General features: G+C 56.2%; 5 protein-coding genes across 5 annotated transcripts; 2 read left to right on the forward strand and 3 right to left on the reverse strand.

Annotated features, from left to right (window-relative positions):
• Window positions 1-544: 544 nt before the first annotated feature.
• NGA_0599000 (kinesin-related protein klpa-like protein) lies at window positions 545-7702 on the forward strand (the record flags this gene model as incomplete). Its single annotated transcript, XM_005855565.1, has 1 exon — window positions 545-7702. The coding sequence occupies one exon, from the start codon at window positions 545-547 to the stop codon at window positions 7700-7702; it is 7158 nt and encodes a 2385-aa protein (XP_005855627.1).
• Window positions 7703-9052: 1350 nt separating this feature from the next.
• PEPN (aminopeptidase N) lies at window positions 9053-14245 on the forward strand. The gene is made up of 4 exons (XM_005855564.1): window positions 9053-9848; window positions 10043-12481; window positions 13216-13663; window positions 13882-14245. The coding sequence occupies exons 1-4, from the start codon at window positions 9159-9161 to the stop codon at window positions 14076-14078; spliced, it is 3774 nt and encodes a 1257-aa protein (XP_005855626.1). The 5' UTR covers window positions 9053-9158; the 3' UTR covers window positions 14079-14245.
• A 532-nt stretch (window positions 14246-14777) lies between these two features.
• Window positions 14778-15766, reverse strand: NGA_0599400 (uncharacterized protein; the record flags this gene model as incomplete). The annotated part of the gene is made up of 3 exons (XM_005855568.1): window positions 14778-14855; window positions 15002-15067; window positions 15215-15766. The coding sequence occupies 3 exons, from the start codon at window positions 15764-15766 to the stop codon at window positions 14778-14780; spliced, it is 696 nt and encodes a 231-aa protein (XP_005855630.1).
• A 1600-nt stretch (window positions 15767-17366) lies between these two features.
• NGA_0599300 (uncharacterized protein) lies at window positions 17367-18944 on the reverse strand (the record flags this gene model as incomplete). Its single annotated transcript, XM_005855567.1, has 1 exon — window positions 17367-18944. The coding sequence occupies one exon, from the start codon at window positions 18942-18944 to the stop codon at window positions 17367-17369; it is 1578 nt and encodes a 525-aa protein (XP_005855629.1).
• Window positions 18945-20529: 1585 nt separating this feature from the next.
• On the reverse strand, window positions 20530-24181 carry NGA_0599100 (H+-transporting ATPase; the record flags this gene model as incomplete). The annotated part of the gene is made up of 3 exons (XM_005855566.1): window positions 23954-24181; window positions 21678-23529; window positions 20530-21465 (listed from the first exon to the last, which is right to left on the reverse strand). The coding sequence occupies exons 1-3, from the start codon at window positions 24133-24135 to the stop codon at window positions 20530-20532; spliced, it is 2970 nt and encodes a 989-aa protein (XP_005855628.1). The 5' UTR covers window positions 24136-24181.
• Window positions 24182-24425: the final 244 nt, after the last annotated feature.

Genomic DNA, 24425 nt, shown 5'->3' on the forward strand with positions numbered 1-24425 from the left:
GCCGAGGCACGATTTACCACGAGGTTCGTCTCTTTCGTCCTGCCTTGTGCATCCTGGCCGGTCGTCTGCGCATAGAAGCCCGTAAAAAGCCCATGGCCCGTGCCATCGCCAACTTTGGTCTTGGCGAGTGGAGCATTTAATTTCTGTCGGAAGCGGTTTGAAGACGCTTTGCCGCCTTTTTCGGCACGATGGCCTTTCCAACTTCTAATGCGCTCTTATACTCACAGGTTTGTATACATGGCATCAAAATACGTCTGTTGACATCCTGAGGCCTTTGTTGGGTCGGAGTACCGTCTCTAGGTGCAGTGTCAAGACAAGCAGCAACTCTAGCAGTGACAGCAGCTCCTGAAGGGACGAGTTCGGTAGCACAGAGCTATTTTCAGTACCACAGCGATGGCAGATTTGGAAGGAGGAATTGGCACAGCAGCGGCCACTATACCTAATCCAGCGGGTGCATCGGCTGACTCTGCAGCTGCGGCTGATGAGGTGGGTGCTGCGTAGGCCTGATTAAGGCGGGAGAAGGATGGGGCAGCCATGGATGTATATGCTCACTATCATCGCGCCCTCCTTCACCCACGAATATTTCATACAGGAATCCCAGCACAATTCCTCCTTTTATCAACCTGGGAAGGGGAACATCTTAAGCTTCTTCGCCCAGGGTACTTTGACTCCCCCCCCCTCGAACACTTTCTCTTTTTTGTTCAGCAGCACGAAGAAGAGCGTGGCCGATAATTCCGTCTTCAAAGCCAACCTTTTCACCAGCCCCGCCTCCTCTGTGAAAAGCATCAATCTGGACTCTTTGCCCACCCCAATTCCCTCCCGCAAGAGCCTCGCCGCCTATCTGGAGGAGCAAACCCCCGACAAAGGACCACCCGAATCGCTTCTCTCACCGGCAGGCACGCCCTCTGCCCCCCCAGCCCCAGCCGGAACTACGGATACAGAGCCACGGGCCACGTCAAGGCGCCCCGCCTTGTCGCCGTCGTTCGTTTTCGCCGCAGCAGAGGAGGCGGCCGAGCCACGCGGGTACCGACAGGCGGGATCCGATGCACCAGGAAGCGAGGAAAAGAGCCGACCCAAGCCCCCGAGTCAAGAGCGATTTGAGCAGTCGGAGCTGCACCGACGCCTTTCCAAGGGACAGCGTGAAAGGAAGGAACGGCTTGAGATGTTCAAATCAAGGAAGCAGGAAGACACCGGCCGCCGTGCTTCCACAGGCGGAGTGCTCGATGCAAGCATGAATACCAGTCTTAATTCAAGTATTCTTGGGAGCACGCACAATACCACCCTCTTCTCCAAAGCGGCCGCTCGTCGCCGCTCCTTGCAATTGGAGGAACAACAGAAAAAAGAGCGCGAAGAACGTCGCAAAAATAATCAGCAGCAGCGACGAAAAAAGCCCGACAATAAACGGCTGTGCAACTCTGCCCGTCGCCCTCTTCGTCCGCTTTCCCTCGGAAGCTCAAATCGACGTGCCTCCTTGGCGGATGCTTCTGGTGTGGGACGGCCTGGGAAAGATGCCACGCGTCGGATCAGCACTGGCAGCACCAAAGAAAATTTCTCCTCGGCTGCCAACGTTTCCGGCGTTGGCCCTGTGGGGAAAGGGCCCAACGCACTCAAGTCCAAGAAGCCTGCGGTCACGAGCAACTCTCTTTTCACGCTCAACTTCTCCCCTCCCCCGCGTCGGGTGGAAGACCGGCAGGTGTACAATTATCAAGAGGAATCATCGAAGCGGACCTTCATGAAAGCCGGGGGAAGGCGAAGCTCGATGTTTTCGTTGGAATTCTCTCCACCGGGCAAGCCCGGCCTGACAGGAAGGAGAAAGAAGCGTCCGTCTTTGGAAATAGAAGACGAAGAGGACGACGACGACACAGAAGAAGAAGAACGAGAAGAAGAAGAAGAACAAGAAGCGGGTGTATCAGAGGAAAAGCACGTCTCTCCACGCCTTGATGGCTGGCACAGAGAGGGGGCTAAGGAGACCGGGCGCGAGCCAACGCCACCGGAGACTAGAATCACGGGAGCCGTGGTGGATTTTAGCGCATCCGTGCAAAAAGACATTGACCTGGAGGAAGGGCGCGGTAGCTTGGACGCGGATCAACTGTCATCGAAAGCTTCACCCTCGACGCCTCAGGGGCCCGAGAAACAAGGGGATCCGGCGCAGGAGGAACAGGAGCAGGACCAAGAGAAGCAGAAGGGAGGCGAGGATGATCTGGATGGCCCACGTGCCCAAGATGACTCGTTTGTGGTGGAGATCGAGGGGCTTCATGGGACAGAAGGGGAAGCGGCGGCCGCAGAACCTTCGGTCGGTTCGTCGTCCCCAAGCCATGTGGAGCAACCCGCACACATCTGCGAGCCGATAGCGGACAAGAAAGAAGGCGGGAACAGCGCAATGGCGGACGTGACGGCAGCCTTGAATGTAGCCAGCATCTCCTCTCCTTCCATTGCCGCCACTTCGCCCCCTACCGCTGCGCCTTCGGCCTCTGCCCGCAGCCCTACGGATGGGTCTAAGCAGACGACGGCCCTATCGTCTCCGCTCTTGTCTACTGCTACGGCGAACATGCAAACGCCGCAACCGCCGCAAAATGACCTTCCCACCCCTGGTTTCTCTATGGGGAGTGCTGGCAAGCCCAGGAACAATGTAAGCAGCAGCAGCAGGAGCACTAGCAAGGCTCACGCGGAGGGACGACCCATCATGGAGCTTCCACCTCTGCCCAGCACACCCTCTTCGGCTGTCAAGGCCCCGCTTGCTGCCCCGACCTCTGCAGCCTCCTCTGTCTCTTCCCCGTCAGCCTTCGAAACCTCTCAGCATCGCACGCCCATTTTCGGGCCCCTACCCCCCATGTCCGCCTCCCGCTCCCGACCTTCGGCTTCCTCTGCCTCAGCTGGCAGAACCAATCTGCTTGAGAGTCAGAACAAGAACAAGGGCTCTTCCTGCACCAAAGAAAACACTTCCAGCAGCAAGGCCTCGCAAAGAAGCCCCTCTCCGATTTCGCCGACCCGGGCGCAATTGATGGCTACCCTGGATGATTTGATAGCTGTCGAGCACGAGAAACGCGCCTTGGCAGACAAACTTTTGGAAGTGGACCAAAGAGCCACTTCTCTTCAGACAGCCCTGGGGAAAGAGACGGCGGAGGTGCAAAAAGCGCGTGCAGCGGTGGCGGCTGCACAAGCTGTGTGTACGGAGAAGGAGACAATGATTGCCGAGCTTCGTTTGCGCGTGGAGGAAACCAAGACGAAGCTTACGGCCCTGGAAGACCTCCCTGAGAAGGTAGCAGAAGCAAGCTACGCCTTGGCCACAGCTCAAGCTCAATGCGCGGAAAAGGAAGCGGCGAAGGCAGCCTTGCAGGCGCGCCTGGAGAGTACTCAGGCCCAGGTCGCAGCTTTAGAGGACTTCGCACGGAAAGCCCAAGAGTCCGCGGCAGGTTTGGCCGCCGCTCAGGCGGTTTGTTCCGAGAAAGAACGAGTCGTGGACGCGCTTCAGGGACAGCTGCAAGACGCCAAGGCGCACATTGCCAGCCTCGAAACGATTCCTGAGAAAATGGCGGAAAGTCAGCAAGCCTTGTTCACTACTCAGGCACTCTGTCGCGAAAAAGAAATGTTGGTCGGACACCTGCGGGAGCAGCTTCAGGAGCATCGCACGCGCCTGGAGGTCCTGGAGAAAGACTTGCCCGCGGAGCTGGTGCAAAGTCAGACGGCCTTGGCGACCGCGCAGGCCATGTGTGGGGAGAAGGATCGGCATGTCGCAGAGCTCAAGGAGCGTCTCGCCACCAAGGAGGCGACCTTGGCAGAGCTCGAGTCGATGCCTACGCTTCTACAGCAAGCGAAATGGGAGCTTGAAGTGGTCCTGAGGAAAAGCGAGGAGAAAGATCGGGCCTTGTCGGAAGTGCAAGAGCAGCTGAAGTCGTTGGAAGCCAGTTTGGCCGCTGCCGTCCAGAAAGAGGCCGTGATTGAACGAGAGAAGGAATCGCTCCTACAGCAATCGCGGGCGTCTCCAACCGAGGGAAAAGAGATTGTGAAAGTCGAGGTTCCAGTCCCTTGCCCTGAGACTTTGCAAGCCTTGGAGGCGGCAAAAGCTGCTTGCTGTGAGAAGGAAGAGGCGGTCGAGGAACTAGAGGAAAGGTTGGCCCAGGCACAAGCGCGCTTGGCACATTTGGAAAAGCTTCCGCAAGAGATTGAGAGGACCCGAGAGGCTTTGGCCACGTCCGAGGCACGCTGCGCCCAGGCAGGCCAATTGATGGATACGCTCCAAGAGCAGCTGGAGGAAGCCGTGGCTCGCGTGACCGGCTTGGAAGAAGAGAAGACGTCCCTCCTTGCCGAGCAAGCAAAGCTGCAGGGCCAAGTCGACCAGGTCCAGGCCCAGGCAGAGCAAGTCATGAAGGAAGCTGCTGCTTCTGCTGGTGCCAGTGACGCTTCTGGGCAGCCGTCGCCAGCCCAAGTGATGCTGTTGGAGAAGCTGCTTGTGGACCGGCAGGCCAAGGCGGACACAGACCGCGCGCGTTTGGAAGAAGAAGTGGAGGCCCAACGGGTTGAGCGCCGGGCCTTAGAGGAGGCCTTGAACATGTTCTTCCTGGCGGGAGGAATGCGAGGACTGGCGTCCAAGGAAATGGCCGCCTCTAATGCGCGGAGGGAGGAGATGATGGAGGCGCGGGCGGAGGCCTTGCGGGTGTTGGTAGAAGAAAGACGATCAGCAATGGGCAAAATCCGAGATCTTCAGGAAGAAGCAAAATATGCCTTGCAGATGAAAGACAGGGCCATGGCATCGATTCAAGCGGAACTGGAGGAGAAAGAGGGCCACATGGTGGCACTTAAACAACAGCTGGTAGAGGAGCAGGAGGCGATCGCGACCCTTAACGCCAAATTGACGCATAAAGAAGAAGAAATCCAAAAATGGAAGAAACACACGGAAAGGACTGGGCACCAGGAGGAGGAAGTACAGGCCTTGATGGCCCGGGTGGAGAAAGAGGAAGCCGAGGTCTGTCAACTGGATGGGCTGATCCAAGAGAAGGAAAACGATATCGTCAATCTCCAGCGAGCACTGCGCGAGAAGGAAAACGAACAACGAACCTTAAAAGCAAAGGTCGAGGAACGAGAGAAAGAGTTGGAGGCGATGCGACAAAAATGGGAGGCGGCTGAGCGGGAGGGACGGAATCAGCGACGGGTGCGGGAGGAGGTCGAACGGCAAGTGGAACAGTTGACTGAAAGCCTGACTGGCAAGGAGAAAGAATGTGACAGCCTCCGCGGTCGGTTGGCTGCTCAGGCTGAGGATCGGGCGGCGTTGGAATCCTTGCAGGATGCTCAGGTCCAGGTGAAAGCCCTGACGGCGACTCTGGAGAAAAAGAACGCAGATATGAGCGCCTTGAAAGAGCGGGTCTTGGCAGCAGAGGAAGCAGGAGCTCTGGCCAGGGAAGAAGTTGCTGGGCAGGTGGAGGGCTTAGAGTCAACGTTGCAGGAGAAGGAGCACGAGCTGAATGGGCTGATGGATCGACTGATGGCCGCACAGGAATACAGGGAGGAAATGCAGGGAAAACTGGCAAGGCTGACGGAGGAGAAGGACAAGGCCGAGGCCGCCGCGGCAAAACTGAAAGAGGAGGATCGAACCAAGAACGAGGATATGCAAAGGCTCCTCATGGACAAAGAAGAGGTCAAGGCGAAGCTCCAGCGTCTCGAAGAGGAGCAACAGACGGCTGCAGCAGCCGTCCGGCAAGTGGAGGCAGAGAAAGAAGCCGTCCTTGCGGAAGCTCATTCGGCCCAACAGTACGTGCTTGAACTTGAGAAGAAATGCAGCGGATTGCACCAGGAGATCGAGAAGGAAGCCCAGGAAAAAAGTCGTTTGCTATCGGGGAACGAATCCCTCAGCGCGCAGGTACAGGAAAAGGAAAAAGAACTTGAGGCGTTGGCCCGCAAATTGGTGTTGGCGAAGGACTTGGCTGCTTCTTTGGAGGAAGAGCTCAATGGAAAAGCGAAAGTCTTGAGTCGAGAGCTGGTCCCAGAAAGCGGCCAAAGTCAATCCTTCTGTCGCCCTCAGACGCGCAGTGCCACAGCGGCTGCAAAAGTAGTGGCTGCGTCTACAGACCCGCCATATCCTGCAAGCAATAAATTTGGCGACGGCCGCAAAGACCTGGATGCCCAGGTGGCGGAGCAGCGTCGGCGCATGTCTTCCATGGTTGAAGAACAGCGGCACACTATCGAGGGGCATGCCGCGGAGCTTGCACGAGAAAAAGAGCTACGCGAGGCGATGGAGCTGCATATGCTCGACGCTCGCGATGCGGCACGAGCCTTGGAAGCAGATAAAATCCGTTTGAAGGAGGAGATGGAAGAATACAAGAATAGGGTCATGCGTTTGGAGAAGGAAAAAATGGACATGTCGCACTCGCTGGGACGGATGGAGGAAGATTGCGAACGGGCAGACATGGTGCGAAAAACGCTGCACAATCAGTTGGTTGAATTAAAGGGGAACATTCAGGTGTTTGTGCGGGTGCGGCCTCCCTTATCGGAGTCGGGCGAAATGAGGGTCAAGTCTCTGCCTTTTAAATTCGTCGATTCCGGTGTAGGCGTCGGTACCGCCGGGGAACGCTACTGCCGCGCTTTGGAGGTCCCAGTGGCAAGGATGCACGAAGATGACGGATTCGAAATGGGGATGGCAGAGAAGAAACGTTTTTGCTACGATCAGGTCTTTACGCCACGGACGAGTCAAGAGGCTGTGTTTGCGGAAGTCCTACCGCTTGTCCAAAGCGCCTTGGACGGTTACAAAGTCTGCGTCTTTGCCTACGGCCAAACGGGATCCGGGAAGACCTACACGATGCTGGGGCCCAATGGCGGCCGCCTGAACGCGAGCAGCGGCCACCGTCGCCCAAGTATATCCTCCGCCATGTTGCCCGCGGAGCGAGGGATCGTCTACAGAAGCGTCGAGCATGTCTTCGGGGCCGTGGCTGCGCTCAGAAAGCATGGATGGCGTTTCGGGTTGTCGGTAGAGATGGTGGAAATTTACAACGAGAATTTGCGAGATTTGCTCGCCCCAGACGTGGACGAAGGTGGCGGTGGCTATTGCTTTGAAAGCTCTGGAGATGGAAACGGCAAAGGCGCCTTTGCGGCCAGCGCCGACCGCGACTGGCTCGGGGGAAGCCAGGCCACGGGTAAAGGGAAGAAGAGAGCGAGCAAACGCCTGCAAGTCAAGCACTGTTTCAGCGCCTCCGCCTCGAACGACGCCATCCCTGGACTCACGTCGCTCCCCGTGCATTCAGCCTCGGAGGTGGCCGTGTTGGTGTCGGAGGCTCTGGGTCGGCGTTGCGTGAAGCGAACGCGCAGCAACGCCGACTCTTCCCGTTCCCACGTCGTTTTCACTCTGAAAATTGAGGCAGAGTCCTCCCGAGGGATCGTGCGACATGGTTGCTTACACATGATCGACCTGGCGGGGTCGGAGAGAATGAAGAAGGCGGACAGTGCGGCCCATCCCGAGCTCTTGCGGGAAGCTCAGAGCATCAACAAGTCGTTGAGCGCACTTGGGAACGTGATGACGGCACTGCACAAAAAAGAGAAGCACGTACCATTCCGGGAATCCGCCCTGACGAGTCTGTTGCGACACTCTCTGGGCGGGGACTGCAAGGCTTTGATGGTCTGTAACCTGTCTCCCTCGGCGTCTTCCTTGCCGGAGAGTCTTCTCTCCCTCCGTTTTGCTCAGAAGGTGAATGCCGTAGTGACCCACAGAAAATAGTGGACATGAATATGGCCAGGAGGGGCATGGTGGAGAATCAGACGCACTCTTCCGAATGCGGAGAAAGGGAAAGCTTGGAGGAAAGAAGTTAACGGTAGAGGAACCTGTGACGAGTTTTTAATCTTCTCCACAGTATACATCCGAGGAGACTTAGTCAAGCGCAAAAGTTTTAATACGTACACACGCAAAGGAAGACTTGAGAAGCGGACCCAGGCACCTTGTCAAACTGATACTTATTTTCGTTGAGAGGGAAATTATGCCTATGTCGTCGCCAATCTTAGATCCATGCAAATGCTAAATTTCTACAATTACATCCTATTTACATATGTGCTGAGCACAAATAAGAGCTGGGTTGCCTCGTGTCAAAGTCAATTCGAGGCCCGAACGATCTTGAGCGGGAAGACTTCTCCCACTTCTCTGACTTCCAGGCCTCGTGTGCCTCGGATTTCAAGATAATGGAATTTTACCACGAATGAGCATGAAGGCTTTAAACATAACATCCTCCCGTAAAAGACGGTTGCTTGACATCGGCGTAATTGAGCTGACTTTGCCATACTTTCTGGACATTTAACTAGCCATTAAAGCCTTCACACTTCCTCGTTACAAAAGATACATCAGTTCACATAAGATGTACTCAATCAAGCATGTCATGCAACAATACTTCCTCGGCCACTCACATCCACCACACCCGAACAATTTGTGCCCATCCGTAAGTAAAGGCGAGAATCCCCGTGAACCCCAACGTACCCATTACGGTATCCCACATGCGTTTTCCATCCAACCTGAAACCATTAATGCCCCATGCTCGTGCCATATAGACGGAGGGCCCTACCCATCCATAGAATGCCAAGCACCGGGCCACGACATGAGCACTCGGAACCGCCTTTAAGGTGAGAATGTAGGCCGCCGCGAATTGTACCAGCGCGAGCATAATCCAGTCAACGTGTGCCATTGCAATGTCTCGCGACCGCAAGCGCGTCGCAAGGGAGGAACTTTGTCCCCATGCTTGATGAGGTAGTAACATTGCCCAGCCGAGAATGGTTGTGAAAAGGATCTGCAGGACGCCGCTTCGGACAAGGAACTCAGTCGGCCCCGCAGACCCCAGAAGCGGCCACACCACTCCCATTTGTGCCTTCCCGATAAATTTAAAGCCCCTGTTACTAGGTGTGTCATAGCTCGTAAGCGCGGGGCGTACGGCCATGGCTGCAAGCCCCTTTCATTAAGAGGGGTCTTTGTCGGCGACGCCAGCGACTGTCTGTCGTGTTTTCAGACCAAAAAATCCACCTCGTAGAATACTCGAAGACAATCATCGGAATTTTAACTCATTCTGGAATTTCTTTGTCTGCGGGCACGTCAGAGAGCACGGGATAAGAAGAAGCGGGCATCCCTTCATCGCCACCGACGTCGTCGTCAGCAGCTGAAGTAGCTGTGGAGTTGAGGCCTTCTTCCACCTTTCATGATTGCCACGACCTTCCACATCACCTTGGCCACTTGTGCGTCTCTTTTCCTACTTTTTGCCTTCTACGACACGTCCACCGCCATGTTTCGCACGGGCTATCAACGAGGAACGACGGCATTTGCCTCGCCTCCTGCTTCTTCTTCGTGGATGCGTCGTCTCACCACCAAGGGCTCTGCGGCTACGGCAACGTCAGCCTTCACTTCCGTCGGCCGCCGTCCGTCTTGGGGACTCCTCTCTGCCGCCTTTCTGGTCAGCTCGTCGCACCGTGTCGCCAGTGCCACGAATCCCTCCGCTGGCTTTTGCAGCAGCTCTGCCAATAAGCACCCTCTTCCTCCTTTTATCCCCGCACAAACGTGCTTGGCAGCACACGCACCGGGAGGCGCCGACGGTGTTTCAGTTGCACCGGCTCCAACTTCCGCGTCCCTGGAGGCCGTTTCTTCTCCCACTGAGAAAAAAAAACTCCAGCCCAAGTACCGATCCTCCTACCGACAGCCGGATTATTGGATCCGGCATACCGACCTCCTCTTCCAAATCGTGCCCGATCCCGACCCCGAGGCCCCTGCTGGGGCGACGGTGACGTATGTGACGTCCACGCTGACCGTGGAGAGGAACGCCGACGGCGGTCCGTCCCCAGGCATTCCGAACTTGGAACTCGATGGGGAGGAGCTGACCCTGATGGAAATCAAGGTAAGGGGCGGTAGGAAATAAAGCGAGGGAGAGAGGGAACGGGTAGAAGAATGTGTGAGCGATGGCATGAGGCTACCAATGGCAAGCATTTGCTCTGTTGGCAAGGTCCCGGGGAGCGTCGGACCTGTCTGAAGGACGCGGACGGGTGTTTAAGACCCTTTCCTCCTCTTCTCCGACCTTCCCTTCCGCACCAGGTGAACGGGCAGCCGCTGCCATGGGACGGGTCCGCCTTTTTGTTGACAGCGGAGTCAGATTTGTTGGTTCTAGGCAAGACCATCGAGGCTGCGTCGGCGGGGAAAGGGGACTTCACCCTGCAGACGCGGGTGCTGATCCGGCCCGAATCCAATTTCGAGCTGTCAGGCTTTTACAAGTCGGGGAGCGCCTACTGTTCGCAGTGCGAGGCGGAGGGTTTCCGGCGGATCACGTACTACCTGGACAGGCCGGACGTGATGGCCCGTTTCAAAGTCCGGATCGAAGCCGAGAAATCGAAGCTGCCCCTCCTCCTCTCGAACGGGAACAAGATGGCTACGGGGGAGTTGGACGGCGGGAGGCATTTTGCCGAGTGGGAAGATCCCTTCCCCAAGCCCAGCTACCTGTTTGCAGTCGTGGCGGGGGACTTGGGCAGCATTGTCGACAGCTACAAGACCATGTCGGGAAGGGACGTGCGTCTGGAGATTTTCAGCGAGCACGAGAACGTGGATAAGCTGGAGCACGCCATGACCAGCCTGAAGAAGAGCATGCGGTGGGACGAGGAAGTTTACGGCCTCGAGTACGATTTGGACGTGTACAACATCGTGGCGGTCAACGATTTCAACATGGGGGCAATGGAGAACAAGGGCCTCAACGTCTTCAACACGGCCTTTGTCCTGGCCAAGCCCGAGACGGCCACCGACACGGACTACGAGCGCATCGAGGGCGTGATCGCGCACGAATACTTCCACAATTGGTCGGGGAACAGGGTCACCTGTCAGGATTGGTTCCAGCTCACCTTGAAGGAGGGCCTCACGGTCTTCCGAGACCAGCAGTTCAGCGCCGACATGGGTTCCGCGGCCGTAAAACGGATCGAGGACGTCCGGGTCTTGCGCGCCCGCCAATTCGCCGAAGACTCGGGGCCCCGGGCCCATGCGATTCGCCCGGAGTCCTACATGAAAATGGACAATTTCTACACCTCCACCGTGTACGAAAAGGGGGCTGAGGTGATCCGCATGTACCACACCCTGTTAGGCGCGGCCGGCTTTCGGAAAGGGATGGACCTCTACTTTGCCCGCCACGACGGCTCGGCTGTGACCTGCGATGATTTCCGTGCTGCCATGGCCGACGCGAACGGCAAGGATTTCTCACAGTTTGAACGCTGGTACTTGCAGGCTGGAACGCCGGTGGTGACTGCGAAGGGCGCCTACGATGCGGCCCAGAAACGCTACAGCCTCACGCTTTCTCAGCACACGGCGGGGACGGTTGGCCAGCCCAGTAAGCTCCCCTTCCACATTCCTGTGCGGGTGGGGCTGCTGGGAAAAGACGGTCGAGAGCTAGTGCCCTCGACCGTCCTGGAATTGAAAGAGGCCTCTCAAACGTTTGAATTTGAGAACGTGGAGGGAGGCACGCCCGTCGCATCCTTGCTCCGAGGTTTCAGTGCCCCTGTGCGTCTCAAAGTGGAGCAGAGCGACGAAGACCTGGCCTTCCTGATGGCACATGACACGGACTCTTTCAACCGATGGGAAGCCTCCCAGAAGTTGGCGAGTCAAGCGATTTTGGCGGCGACAGAGGCATTGGCCGGGGGCGGCACCCCTGCCCCCCTGGCCCCCACCACGGTGGACGCGTTCCGAGCCGTGCTCAAGGCGGGTTTGGACGACACGGGCGTGGACAGGTCGCTCCTGGCTTACGCGCTGTCATTGCCGGATGAGCTTACCTTGTTGGGTGAGATGGACGTGATGCGACCGGTGGCTTTGCACGAAGGGCGCGAGCACGTGAAGAAAAGCTTGGCTGCGGCATTGAAGCCGGAGTTTATGGACGTCTATCAGGCCCTGGACAAGGACGTGCCATATCTGGTCACCCCGCAGGAGATCGGCCGTCGTCGGATGAAGAACGTTTGTTTGTCGTACCTGTGCACAGAAAAGGATGCCGGAGCCGTGGCGTTGGCAGCCTCGGCATTTCAACGCGCCACATGCATGACGGATAGCATTGCCGCCTTGGCCTGCCTGTCCTCGTTGCCGGGGCCCGAGAAAGACGAGGCATTGGAGATCTTTTACACCAATGCGAAAGGAGACCCTTTGGTGTTGAACAAATGGTTCTCCATTCAGGCCCTGGCCGACCTTCCCGACACCATCGACCGGGTCCACGCCCTCACGCGACACCCTGACTTCAGCATGAAGAACCCGAACCGTTTCCGGGCTTTGATTGGGGCATTCGCCAATTCCAATCTGGCCCGTTTCCATGCTGAGGATGGACGTGGCTACGTCCTTGTTGCGGACATGGTCTTGGCCGTCGACAAATTAAATCCTCAGGTGGCGGCGCGTTTGGCGGGTGCATTTTCCTTGTGGCGAAAGTTCGAGAATACCCGTCGAAACATGATGAAAGCTCAATTGGATAGGTTGATGGCCGTGGGAGACGGCTTGTCAAGGGACACCTTTGAAATTGTCAGCCAAAGTTTGCTTTCAGCTTAAAGGGATGGTGTAAGGGATCGCTTTAATAAATTTATCATCTTTCTGGCAAAGAAGCGAAGAAATAGCGTGGTGAGGTATACTTTGCTTTGCTTGAATCCACTTGTCAGCACCATCTCTTTGCTTTGGTACTCTCAATTAGGAGGCTTTAATTAAAGCACTCTGTCTGTCTCTTTCTCTACGGCCCATATCTTTGCCAAGGCATGCGGGGTCACGGGACGCACACATTTCGGAAAACAAAATGCAATTCAGTAGACTGGGGTAAGATTCTCGTACATGCGCCACATGGAAATATCGATATGTGGTGAAAAAACAGTGCACACGTCCAGTCCATCGGACCTTGTCATACTAGTTTTATTATTCCAACATGCGATAGACCCACTTCGCGTTTTAACGTTGCTGGAATCAGGGTATGCGTCACCACGACAAACATCTCTCACTGGAACATGTTGTTGATTAAGTATCGCACGCACACAGGGGCAATGACCCTCTCCAGGTGTCTTTGGATGCTTTCAGTGCTTGTCCTCATAGCCTTCAGTGCTCTTTCGTCAGCTTTTTATCTATCTTCGCGGCCTGCTTTCAATGTCGCAGACGGAAAACCTCCTACACCCACCTCCTTACCTGCAGCACTTGCGTCCTGGCCTTTGACCCTTGTTGCCTCCTGGAAAAGTCCTCGTGTCCTCCTAAACACTGAAAATTCTCTTCTGCAGGCGATACAAGGTCTGGATCGGAGAGAGGTTCAAAACTCTGTACAGGCGCAGGGGCGCGTGAGCGGTCTCATCAAGGAACTGGAAGCTGCGAAAGGGATCCTGAAGGCCACCACAACCCGGGAAATCAATGGAAAATGGCGCTTGCTTTACACCTCAAGCGACAGTACTGCCTCTCCCATTCAGAACACTTTTGTTGGCAATAAGGCCTTCGCGGTCTACCAAGAGATAGACATCGCGCCTTCAGCATCCTCCTCTGCGCCGGGGACCGTCACCAACATCGTCGACTTTGGTGGTGCCATCGGGGCCCTTAATGTCCAAGCATTAGCCAGCACACCATCACGACCAATACCCAATTTCGTCCCTCGACTAGGGGACGGGAGGTTTTTCGGCCTGAATATCTTGGGCATCAGCAAAACCGAGGTCCCTCGGGACAGCGACCCGGACGATCGTGAGTGAGGGTGCGGGGGGAACTGGAAGACAAGAGAAGGCACGACACGCATAAGGCCTTCACAGCGTTGAGCAAGCGAGAAGAAGGCAGGCAATGGCTGCCTCAGGCTGTAGCACATGTCGATCGTTCTCCTTTTCCCTCTCTAGGTCTTTTCTCTCTCGCCCCCCTGTCCCAACGCCTCTCTCTCTTTGCTCCCCCCCTCCCTTTCCTTTCGATAGGCATCGACTTTAAGTTCGACAATGCTGGCTTTGACCTGGGCTTACTGCCCTTTCGCATCCCCTACCCCGTGCCTTTCCGCCTGCTCAACGACGAGGTGAAAGGCTGGCTTGAGGTCACCTACTTGTCGGGGCGGCTCCGGGTCTCCCGGGGCAACAAAGGGACTATATTTGTGCTGGAGAAAGTTGAGGAATCGTAATCGAGAAGGCAGATAGCGGCAAGCCGTGTGCCTCGGTTTGGGTGCTAGAAGAGGTCTTTTGTCTCTGTCAGTGCAAGGGTTGTAACTTTGGGCATGGATGTGGGAATACCGAGGGCTGAGTAAGGAGACGCACACCTGTCAGAAAGCATTTTACATTTACATTGATTTCTACACGATTATGGTCTCATTGGTATTCGAGGTGTTTGGTGGGAGAGGACAGGGCACACTCAGCCCTTCGCCCCTTCCCTTCCTCCCGGGGGGCCTCGGGCCGTGTTTGACCCCGTTTTTCCTTCGTACTCTTCCCCTCCATTCGAGCCCAAGAGGACTAAATCCAAGGGAAACGAAAGGCAAAGCATCTGCTTGTTCGGCGCCACGTCCCTGACGTGGCGCACAAGCACGCGCCCTGCCTCTTTCCCTCCCTCCAGCCGTTCCACCTCCACTCCCAAGGCCGACGCGGCGCGTTCCACCACGTCTTGCGCGCCATCCTCGGCTCTACTGAAAGCATAGACGTGCACTACCACCCCTTTCCCTCCCAAGTATCCGAACAAGAGTCTTTTCCCCTCTCGTTTTTTCGACCCTCCTCCTCCTGGCGCCACCCTCGGTCCTTCCCTCCCCTCTTTTCCTCCCTCCCTCCCCTCCTCCTCGGAAAAGACGTCCAAAAAGCTCAATGCCAGGGCGGGGAGGTTCATCAAAATGTGGCTAGCGGGTTTCTTCTCCCGGGCGAGGGCACGTAGGAAGTCCCTCCCGTCCTGATTGTACGGAACGAGGTGAGGGGGCCTGGGGGAGGAGGATCGGGGGGGGCGTGGGAGGGCGGAGGAAGAGGGAGTCGCGGCGGCCCTTGCGGAAGAACCCTTGGCATCAGGAAGGCTGGGCGGGAGTGAGGAAGGGGAGGAGGGCGGGACGGAAGGAAAGGAGAGAGGCACCTTATTCAAAGCGGCGTTATGGCAGAGATACCGGTAACTCTCCGGGTTCAGATCATTCGCGTAGACCTGACATCCGCGCACGGCCAAAGGCAGGGCGAAAGGCCCCACGCCGGCAAACACATCCCACACCACCACGGGGGGGGAGTCACCAGTGTCGTCCACCCTTTCAAGCCCGGCCCCCGCCCTCCCTCCCTCCCTCCCTTCCGAGACGACCAGGTCGATTATCCGGGCATGCTCCCCCTGCAACCGGCTGTTCCAGTACACCTGCGCGTAGTCAAACTCGAACCAGGCACCGCTCTCCTTGACCCGGACGCAGGTGTCCTTCTTCCCTCCTATCACCTCCAAGGGCAGGACCCGGAACGTGCTCCCGATCTCCCCGACCTTGTTCACGACCGTCTGGAGCCGCTTCCTGTTCTTGTCCAGCACGACCTGGGCGATCAGGTGCTTGTACGGAAGGACTTCGGCCCGTAAATTCAAGTGGGCGAGGTGGCCCACGGTCTCGAAAGAGGCAGGAACGTCCAGGGAGGGCGGCAGGAGCCGGCGGAGGGCTTGGTGAAGGGAGAGGTCCTCATAGGTGAGTCGGACAGGGAGTCCGGGAGGGGGGAGCAAGGAAGCGGAGGGAATGGTGCGGAGGAGGTTGTCGACAAGCTCCTGGCATCCAGTTGACGTTTCGGACCCGTGTGACGTATGCGTCTGGTGCTGCCGAGTCGGCTCCGCACAACCCCTAGCACGTGCGAACCCGTCCTCTTGGTCATCGTCCAACATTGGAGGGCAAAAGAGGAGCAGACGTTCGTCTGGCTTAAGCGGAGGGTCGAGCGGCAGCGTGCATCGTCCCGGCAGGATTACACTCCGTTGCGTTGTGGAGCGGAAGAGGAACGGAGATAGCGATTGAATAGCGTGGTGGCAATAGGCAGCAGGAAGGCGCAAGGCTTGCACGTGGCACTCTCTCTCGAATAGGCTTTTGTCCAACAAGGACGGGATGGAGGAGTCGTGTTGAGATGAAGACGATGAGAGAGGACGCGGAGGAGATAAGATGGGGTGAGGAGACGAGGCAGGGTTTGAAGATGAAGAGGACGAGTAAGAGGAGTTAGACGACGGGAACGCAGATAATGTAGAGGAGGACAACGAGGAAGTGGTAAAGAAGCAGCGGGAGCGCTGTTCGACGAGAAAACCGGACGTATACCGGCCGGCTCGAGGAAATGTGCCCATTAAGCCGAAGATGAAGGCATGTCGGTGATGTTGTAGTAGTTGCTGTCGACGCCTGCCCCAAGCTGTTGCCGCGGCTTGGCCACACAGTACGCAGAACGCAAGACTTTGAGACAAAATTCCCGACACTTTCATCATCTGCTAGTCTCGCAGACAACCTCCCTCCGTCCTGGTCCTCCTGAGAATGCGGAAATAAGAATGAACCTCCTTGATCTTTCTACGTCTTAGGTTGGGCCATGTACGTCTGTTCGATCAATCTTGCCGTGGTTTCCGCTCGGAAAAAGCCGAAGAGAATAAGATGGTCTACTCTTTTCACGCTTCCGTATCAAGTCTTTTAAATGCAGTCATTGGCCACGAGATGTGACATAATCTTTGTCATGTTGAGTAGCGTCGGCTATCCGTGTAGCCACCGAGAGACCATCCAGGAGGTTTTCGGTCCTGGGAGCCGGGCATCTAAGTCCGATAAGACAACATTTTGGTCGTTTTCTATGATGAGAGTTTAAATTAAAATCGATAACTTAGAAATTATAAATCAGCTCTGGATGTCTCTTCACTCAGACATCGTTTCAGCTTTCTACTGCGCGGCAAAATCGCAACATACGGAACGCTCTCAACCAGAAGTAAGTCCAGGCGTACAGACCAGTGAACGTATTTTTAAGAACCACGCAATGGTATCGAACGATTCATACCGAGATATAGGCAAATATAGCTGTATAAATCATGGGTCTTCGTTTGATTAAATTTCTTTCTTTGCCGGTGTTCAGACACTCCGGTAGATCTCATCGTCCCAGCGGGAGGAAGCTATCTTTTGCTTTCAACTCCTTGTTTCCCATCCTCCTGCTCTGGTCGCGTTCCGCTATGTTACATACGCCTGTTTTTGGTTCTCCCAAAATCTCCTTCCTCCGCCATACGCTTCTCCTTAGCAGCCCTACCACCGCAACTCTCTTTTCCCGTGGCAAGCATCATTGTGTGAAATCAAGCGGTGATGCCTCGAATATTAATGATTATCCAAGACCCCACGATGCTCATGGGGGATTGTGGACAAGGGCGTAATTCATGGCTGCGTTATACGCGCCGCAAAACCTACCTGTTATCAGGGCCTCCGCAAATTCACCCGAGCGTCACACAGTTAAAATTGAGAGAGCCTGAGCTGTCTTCCTTACTCTTCCTTTAACCGGGTTGCGTTCGGATGCAGCCACCAATAGGTTCCAAAGCAAATGACCACCACGATGTCGGCCAAGCCCGCTAAAACAAACGTCCGGGGGGTCCCGACACGGTGCGACAGGCCTCCGCCGATGAGCGCCCCTGTGGATTGTCCTAACCCGCCATACATACCGTTCAAGAACCCCAGCATCGTCGCACTTAATCCAGGAGGGCTAATTTTATGCGTGTAGTAGGTGGAGGAGGCCCACATGGCCGCAAAAGTGAACCCTCGGAGTGCCTCCGCAGGCAGACCTTGCCAGGGATTGGTGATAGACGCGTAGATGAAAAAGCGGAGAATGTAGGAGCACAAAGAGAGGATCAGGACCCCCATCACGCTCAGTCGCCGGGTCACATTCCCGGAAAACCAAAACATGGGGACGCCCGTGACGGAGGAAAAAAAGCGCGAAACTCCCATCACGGTTCCTTCCCCTCCGACTTCCCGTAAGCGTTTGTAGGCAAAGTTCTCTATGACGCCGCTCGAGACTCCGATCACAAAGACAAGGAAGAAAAAGATGAGGGCGTCTGGGTTTCGAACAACGATACCCAGCCCTTCTCGAAAGCGCGGTTTGGCCGGCTGGGAGGAGAGGGCCGCAGAGGGTGCCTTGGAAGGGAGGGCGACAGCCCCCGGCCCCTCTTCCTTGGCCATGGAGGACTTTTCCGACTTGTTCGTGGAGGCCACAGGTAAGGGAGGGGAAGAGGGCGCGGGGGCTGGAGGGGTCGGGTTGAAGCGACGCATGATCAGGAGGGTGGGGAGGGAGATGAGGGCATGGACATAGAAAGCGGCCTTGTACCCCCCAAACTTGTGGTTCATCAAGCAAGGACCCACGATGCAGCCCGCCAATCCGAAGCCAAACTGGCCCCACAGGCGTTGTTTCCCGTACTCCCGCTTGTCCTCCAGCAGGTTCAAGACGCTGCTGTCCAGCAAGGGCCGAACGGGGGCATTCAAGACCGCGGTGCAGAACACCAAAATTGCCAGCCATCCGAAGGTGGTCCGCCAGATGAAAAGCAGGCGGGAGACCACAGAGGCGACGAAGGTGAAGAGAAGCACGTCCTTGTGTCGGCCCGTTTGGTCGGCCAGGGCCCCCCAGAGAGGGGCGACAACGAAAGTGACGGCCGGCGTGATGGCTCCCAACATGCCAATTTGCTTGTCGGGGAGGCCCAGGGAGTGGTAGTAGACGGGGAGGTAAGGCATGACTGCTCCTAAGGATCCATAGAAGAGGAGGAATAGCAGCTTCACGGTCACCAGGGTGGAGGCCATTGATGGCGGCCCATCCCCAGTCTGCAATGCCACCGGGGCCGTGCTGGGAGAGGCCCCTTTGGGCACGGCGGGGACGGAACGTTCGCTGACGCTCCCGCCACGCACTCGACGACAGAGCTGGCTCACGGTGTCGTCGAGTGCAGCAAGGGACTCCGCGGTTTTATCTTGCAAGTGGCTGGAGGGCCTCGAAGAAGGTCTGCCCCCTGTCAAGGACGGTCGCCGCGCGGGACGGTCGACAGGGAGGGCGCCGTCCGCTTTCGAGCCGGGGCTGCGCATGCTTCTTGGTCTCGCTTGCTTAAGAGCAGGAGCTGAATGAGGTATTCTCGTTTTTCTTCCTTGCACCTCCGATGCCTGCTGTATCCGGGCAAGGGGGCTTTTCCGGGAGTCGAATGCCTCTCTGGGGCTTGGAATCCTGTCAGCTTCTCCGCCGCGTCTATTTCCAGGGCGACGCCCTCTTCTTCCACTACTTAGATCGCGGCTTTGGCTTCTCGATAAGCAGCTGTTGCTCTCCCCGTGAGGCCCGATGCTTCGGGCAGAACCAACCACAGCTCCGAGCAAGAGGAAGGCGCCAAGAACGACAGACGCAGATCGAATGTGGAGATTCCTGTTTCTGCGACAGGCAATCCTCCTCATACCTAGCTGAATAGTGGGCAAATCTTAACTGACTGGTGGGAAGCTCGAAATGTGCCAGAGACCCGACAAGGCTGGAAACGGGAAAAAAAATGAAGAGGCGCCTGAGCTGCAGACTTGAGGTGCAATGTGTCCTGACAACCGTGATTGGAAATGACGACCCTACCTGATTTTAGCAAGTACAGTAATAATTAAGAGAGTTGAGGAGAAGAATCAGGTGATTGTCATGTGTTTAGAAGCGCATCTCGGGTAATTCACTTGCGGTGCATTGATTGAACTGAGGGTGGCCTCTGTCTCACCGCGCGAGTTGAACAGCTCCAGGCACTTTCATACAATGAGTCGAGGGTCCAACAAAAATACACACGCTCCGCCATCTCCACACACCCCGCATTCGTCGACATTCGTCACCAAACCAGCGGGCTGCGTACAGTCAGCCAACACGACACAGGCGATCGGGAAGGAGGGGCAGGGGAGACTTCTAAAACTAGCTGGCAACTAATAGCTTGAGGCGCCAAAATGGCGCGAAAATGAGGAATGACGTCAGTCGATGCCGGCCCATACCCCCTGCCAAATTCATCAAGAGTGACCTGAGGGGCAGAATCATTTCCCGATTTCAAGCTTGAATGGTAATGTTTCATCTGTGGGGAGCTGTTATCCCCATCATGGCGTCCTCTTGCGTCAAAGGCAGTGCAAAAGCCATCAACAATTTTGCCGCGAAAATCGACACAAGATCTTGCCATCACATCAAACTTCTTTTTGGGGTCTTATCTCAAGTAAGAAATACTATGGCTAGAAGTGCATGCTTCGATGCTGTTTAGCTACTTGCCCTCCCGCTCATTTGTGTAATCACGTAAATCAATATGCGCGCGTTTACTCTCTGTTCACAAATATTTACTGTCATACCTGACCTAACACACATCCCTTCGAGGTCTGGCGCATGCCCCGGGATATAAGAAACCTTATGGTCGACAATGGGGAGACAATTTCCTCACATCCAAAATCTTTCACCTTCTCAGCGATAATCCCTCTATCTCAATCCCTATTATATGCCCTCCTTGTTGTTTGTGCCTCTCGCCCCTTTATGAGCATCCCAACATTTCTTTCTAACGTCGGTCTACACTATCACCTCACAGAAATGCAGGGTCAGCCTTTACATCCGTCCCGTATCCCATGCTCTTACAACGATCACAACGTGAATAATCTCACGCACATTATTTGGGTGTCCTGTGCTTTATACCATGATAGACACGTCCGCCTTCCGAAGGCTGACAACATCATTTACCCCGAACACGTTGTACATCCGCAGCATCTTGTAAGTCCCTACCTTGGCCGCGTCTTGCACCACCCAGCATGCCAGACAATACAACCACACGTACAATGAGAGCAAATGCGGCGGGAGTCTCGCCAGGCCGATGGTGGGGATCCCGTCCGGGTAGGAGGCCGGCCAGATGTTCGCCATGAGGGTGGACAAGGAACAGGCAATGGTCGCCGCAACAAGCAGAATTTTGCTGGGAGGATTCGTCCAAAAGAAATCGTCTCCGGAGCGCGCGGAGAAGAGGGTAAGGAAATCGGAAATGGATACCTTCAAGTAGATCATGGAGGTGACCTGGGCGTAGGAGAGGCCCGCCAAGCCGAAGCTTCCCCAGAGCCCGTGGGGATTCCAAGAGTCCAGCGCGACCCAAAGAAGGAGGAGGGAGGAGAGACAGGCCACGCCCCCAAGGGCGGCAGAGACGGTGAAGAGTACACGCAGGTTCCACTTGTCGGGGGTGGTGGAGGGCGACACGGTGTCGTATCCGATGGAGATGAGGGTCCCGTCATTCAAGAGGGTGATGAGCATCAGCATCAGCACGGGCATGTGGAAAAACGCGGGCCAGTTGTCGTCGTCACCTTCGGGTTGGAATTCGATCGGGTGCAGCGTGAGGACGGCCACGAAGAAGAAGACTAAGAGCTGGAGGGTGGCGGCGATACGGTAGGTGATGAACGAGGTCATGCGCCCGAAGACAATGCGCGCTACCACGATGGCGGTGACGATGGTGGAGAGGCCCGGTTTTGTCAATACAATGTCGGCAGCAGCACGGGCGGCATCCGTAGCGCCCTGGACAGCCACGCCGACGTCGGCCCGCTTCAAGGCAGGGGCATCGTTGACGCCGTCTCCGGTCATCCCCGTCTAGGTGGCGGTCAAGGAAGGAGAGGGAAAGGGGGAAAGTGGGGATTTGTGAGGGCTCCGTGGGTGACCGATGCGTCGAAAGTCATTTGCGCATCCAAGGGGTGTATGGCCCGAGCGGAAGAAGACACAGGGGCACGGGACACGACGAAAGGGAGAAGGGGCATGGACCTCAAAACGGCCGGTCATGCCAGAGAAGCCTCTTGGATCTTTACCTTGTATCCGCCCTTGCGCAGGACTTCGACGATCAAGAATTTGTGCTCGGGGAAAACCTGGGCAAAGCCAGAGGTCTCCTCCACGTATTGGAAATGATCCATCAAGTCCGGCGGGGGTTTCTTCGTCTCCGGGTCTAGCTTCGGGAGCATCTCTGCGTCCCGGATATTGTCGCCCATGCCCAATTGCCGGGCCGTCTCCTTCGCGATCAAGAGGTGGTCGCCCGTTATCATTTTCACCTCCACCCCAAAGTCGCGGGCCTGGTCGATCGTGGCTTTCGTATCCGGGCGAGGCGGGTCCAAAAAGGTCAACAAGCCCATCATTTCCCATGCACCCTGCGCGTTCGTCTTGCTTACGGCGAGCGAGCGAATGCCGCGTGCACCCAAGCCTTCCACGTCTTTCTCGCACTGGGCGAGCACCTTGGCGTTCTCAGGGCCGCTCAAAAGCTGCATGATGATGTGGGGGGCGCCTTTGGTCACTTTGAAGGTCTCCCCCCGGGGCAGGACCACGGTGGCTTCCGTGCGCTTGATGGTGGGGTCGAACGGTAAATAATCCGTCTGCTTCACGTCCCGCAGGGAGGCTAAATCCGCGCAGCTGTGGACCAGAGTGTCCAACGCATCCCGGGGAGGCTCGTTCCATTTGCTGGCCATGGCCGCGTACCGCAGGATCGTGTACTGCGTCTCGCCCTTGGCGTAAGTGGGGGTCTCCTGCTGGATGACCATCTTGTTCAGCGTCAAGGTCCCCGTCTTGTCCGAGCACAGGATGCTCATCCCCGCCATGTCCTCAATGGCGGCCAAGCGGGAAACGATGGCGCCGTCCTTAGCGAGTTCGCGGGAACCGAGGGCGAGGGTGGTGGTGCAGACAATCTCAATGGCAATGGGGATGGAGGCGACCAGAAGGACCACAGTGAACGACAGGGCCGCACGGACGTGCTCCCCGGAGGCCAGGAGATAGCCAAAGGCAATGCCGCAGAGGCTCATGGAGAGGATGACAAGGACGATCATGATCTTCATCAGGAGCTTGTCCAAGTTGGAAGATTCGTCCCCTCCCTGCAGAAGGGCGGCCGTCCGTCCGAAAAAGGTGTTGGCTCCCGTGCATTCCACAGTGCCTTCCACTTCCCCACGCACCACCGTCGACCCCATCTTGACGCTATCGCCCTTGTAAAAAGTGACGGGCAGGGATTCCCCGGTCAAGGCCGCTTGGTCCACGTCGATCGTGCCGTGGTTGACGATGCAATCCGCCGGGATGGCCGCGCCGGCGCCCAAGAGAACCAGGTCGCCGGGCACCAGAAGCGCCGCGTCCATGGTCACAAATTTTCCGTCCCGTTTGACGTGGGCGACAGGCTTGAGAGAGGCCTTGAGGGCGGCGACGGCGTCACCGGCCTTGGTGGTCTCATAGTAGGAAAGGGAGGCGTTCATGAATTGAATCCCAAGGAGGATGGCCATGTCGGGCCAGGATTTGATGGCAATTTCGATGGCAATCGCTGCCCAGATCATGCATGGCATAGGGGCGATCAGCTGTTCGATATAAATGAGCCATTTGGGTTTCTTTTTTTCCGGCAGTTCGTTCCGCCCGAATTTCTTCAGGAGCTCTGCCGCGAATTCCGAGGTGAGACCCTCGGAGTGCAACTTGCTGACCGTCCGCGTCTTGTGCAATGAGAGCTTCGGGGGGCCCTGCTCCGTCTCTCCGCCCACGGGCACCTTTCCCTCCTCCATGACTTCCCCGCTTTTAAACTTCTGGGGCAAGAGGGAGGAAGTCTCCATCGATCCGTACCCACCCGATTTTTGCCGGGACACGGACCTTTGCTTCTCAAGGGCGATCTTTACTGTAGCCTGCTTCACGTAGTTCATCGTTCTATGCAAGAAAAAGAAAAGCAAGGGAATGGGTGTGTCGAATGGATAGAAAAACGTTTTCACGACGGGAATAATTGATGCGCAGGCTGCGAGTAAGTAAGAATGCGGTGGTTGGTGAGATTTTCCGATGGAAGGAGGACAAGAGAGTGGAAAAGATGATCGAGATAGGGGGTCTGAGGAGATTCGCGACGAGGCTACGAGTAGGTGCTGGTGATAGGGTCCAGGAAGACAGAATTTATACGGAAAAATGCACATAGGTATGAGAGCACCCCACCCCGAGGAAGTGATCTTTGAGAGCATGCTAGCACGGGCATGACATGGATGGATAGACCGCGTGAAAAGCCGCACGCTTTAGCTTTATTTCCCGCCGTGACGTGCAAAGGTCAGGGTGTTTGAACCTCCCCCTACGGTCCCTGGACACTTACTTCTTTGTCTGGTGTTCACGATCATCGTCGGATTGCAGGCCCACGAATAGAGAGGGGCGCCCAGTGTCATCATAAAATGAACTGCTGAGACCTTCCTCGGCAATGCCATCCCGGATCTCCGCCTCCTCCGCGCCTAACATGCGGGCCATGCGCTTGGTCGACTCATCCACAACGAGAGCCATATTTTGAAGACGAGTATTTCGTATGAATCTCTCGTACTGCGCCTGTGTAAATAGAGTATGGCAATGAAGTTTGTTGAATGCGGAAATTAGAGTACGGTAATAAAAACCAGGGCCACGCAGCTATGCTCAATCGGATACTTTTTGACTTGCATTGCCCACATAATTAGAATATACTCCCAAATTTTCCCTTTAAATATTTTCTTAGCTTGGACACTTGAGATGAGAGGGTGTCGAATGACTGAGTCCGATGATGCGGTCGCACCTCGAATGTTCCCGCGTCATAAAAGTTG

Source organism: Nannochloropsis gaditana, assembly GCF_000240725.1.
Source record: "Nannochloropsis gaditana CCMP526 unplaced genomic scaffold scaffold164, whole genome shotgun sequence".
NCBI classification, from domain to species: domain Eukaryota; class Eustigmatophyceae; order Eustigmatales; family Monodopsidaceae; genus Microchloropsis; species Microchloropsis gaditana.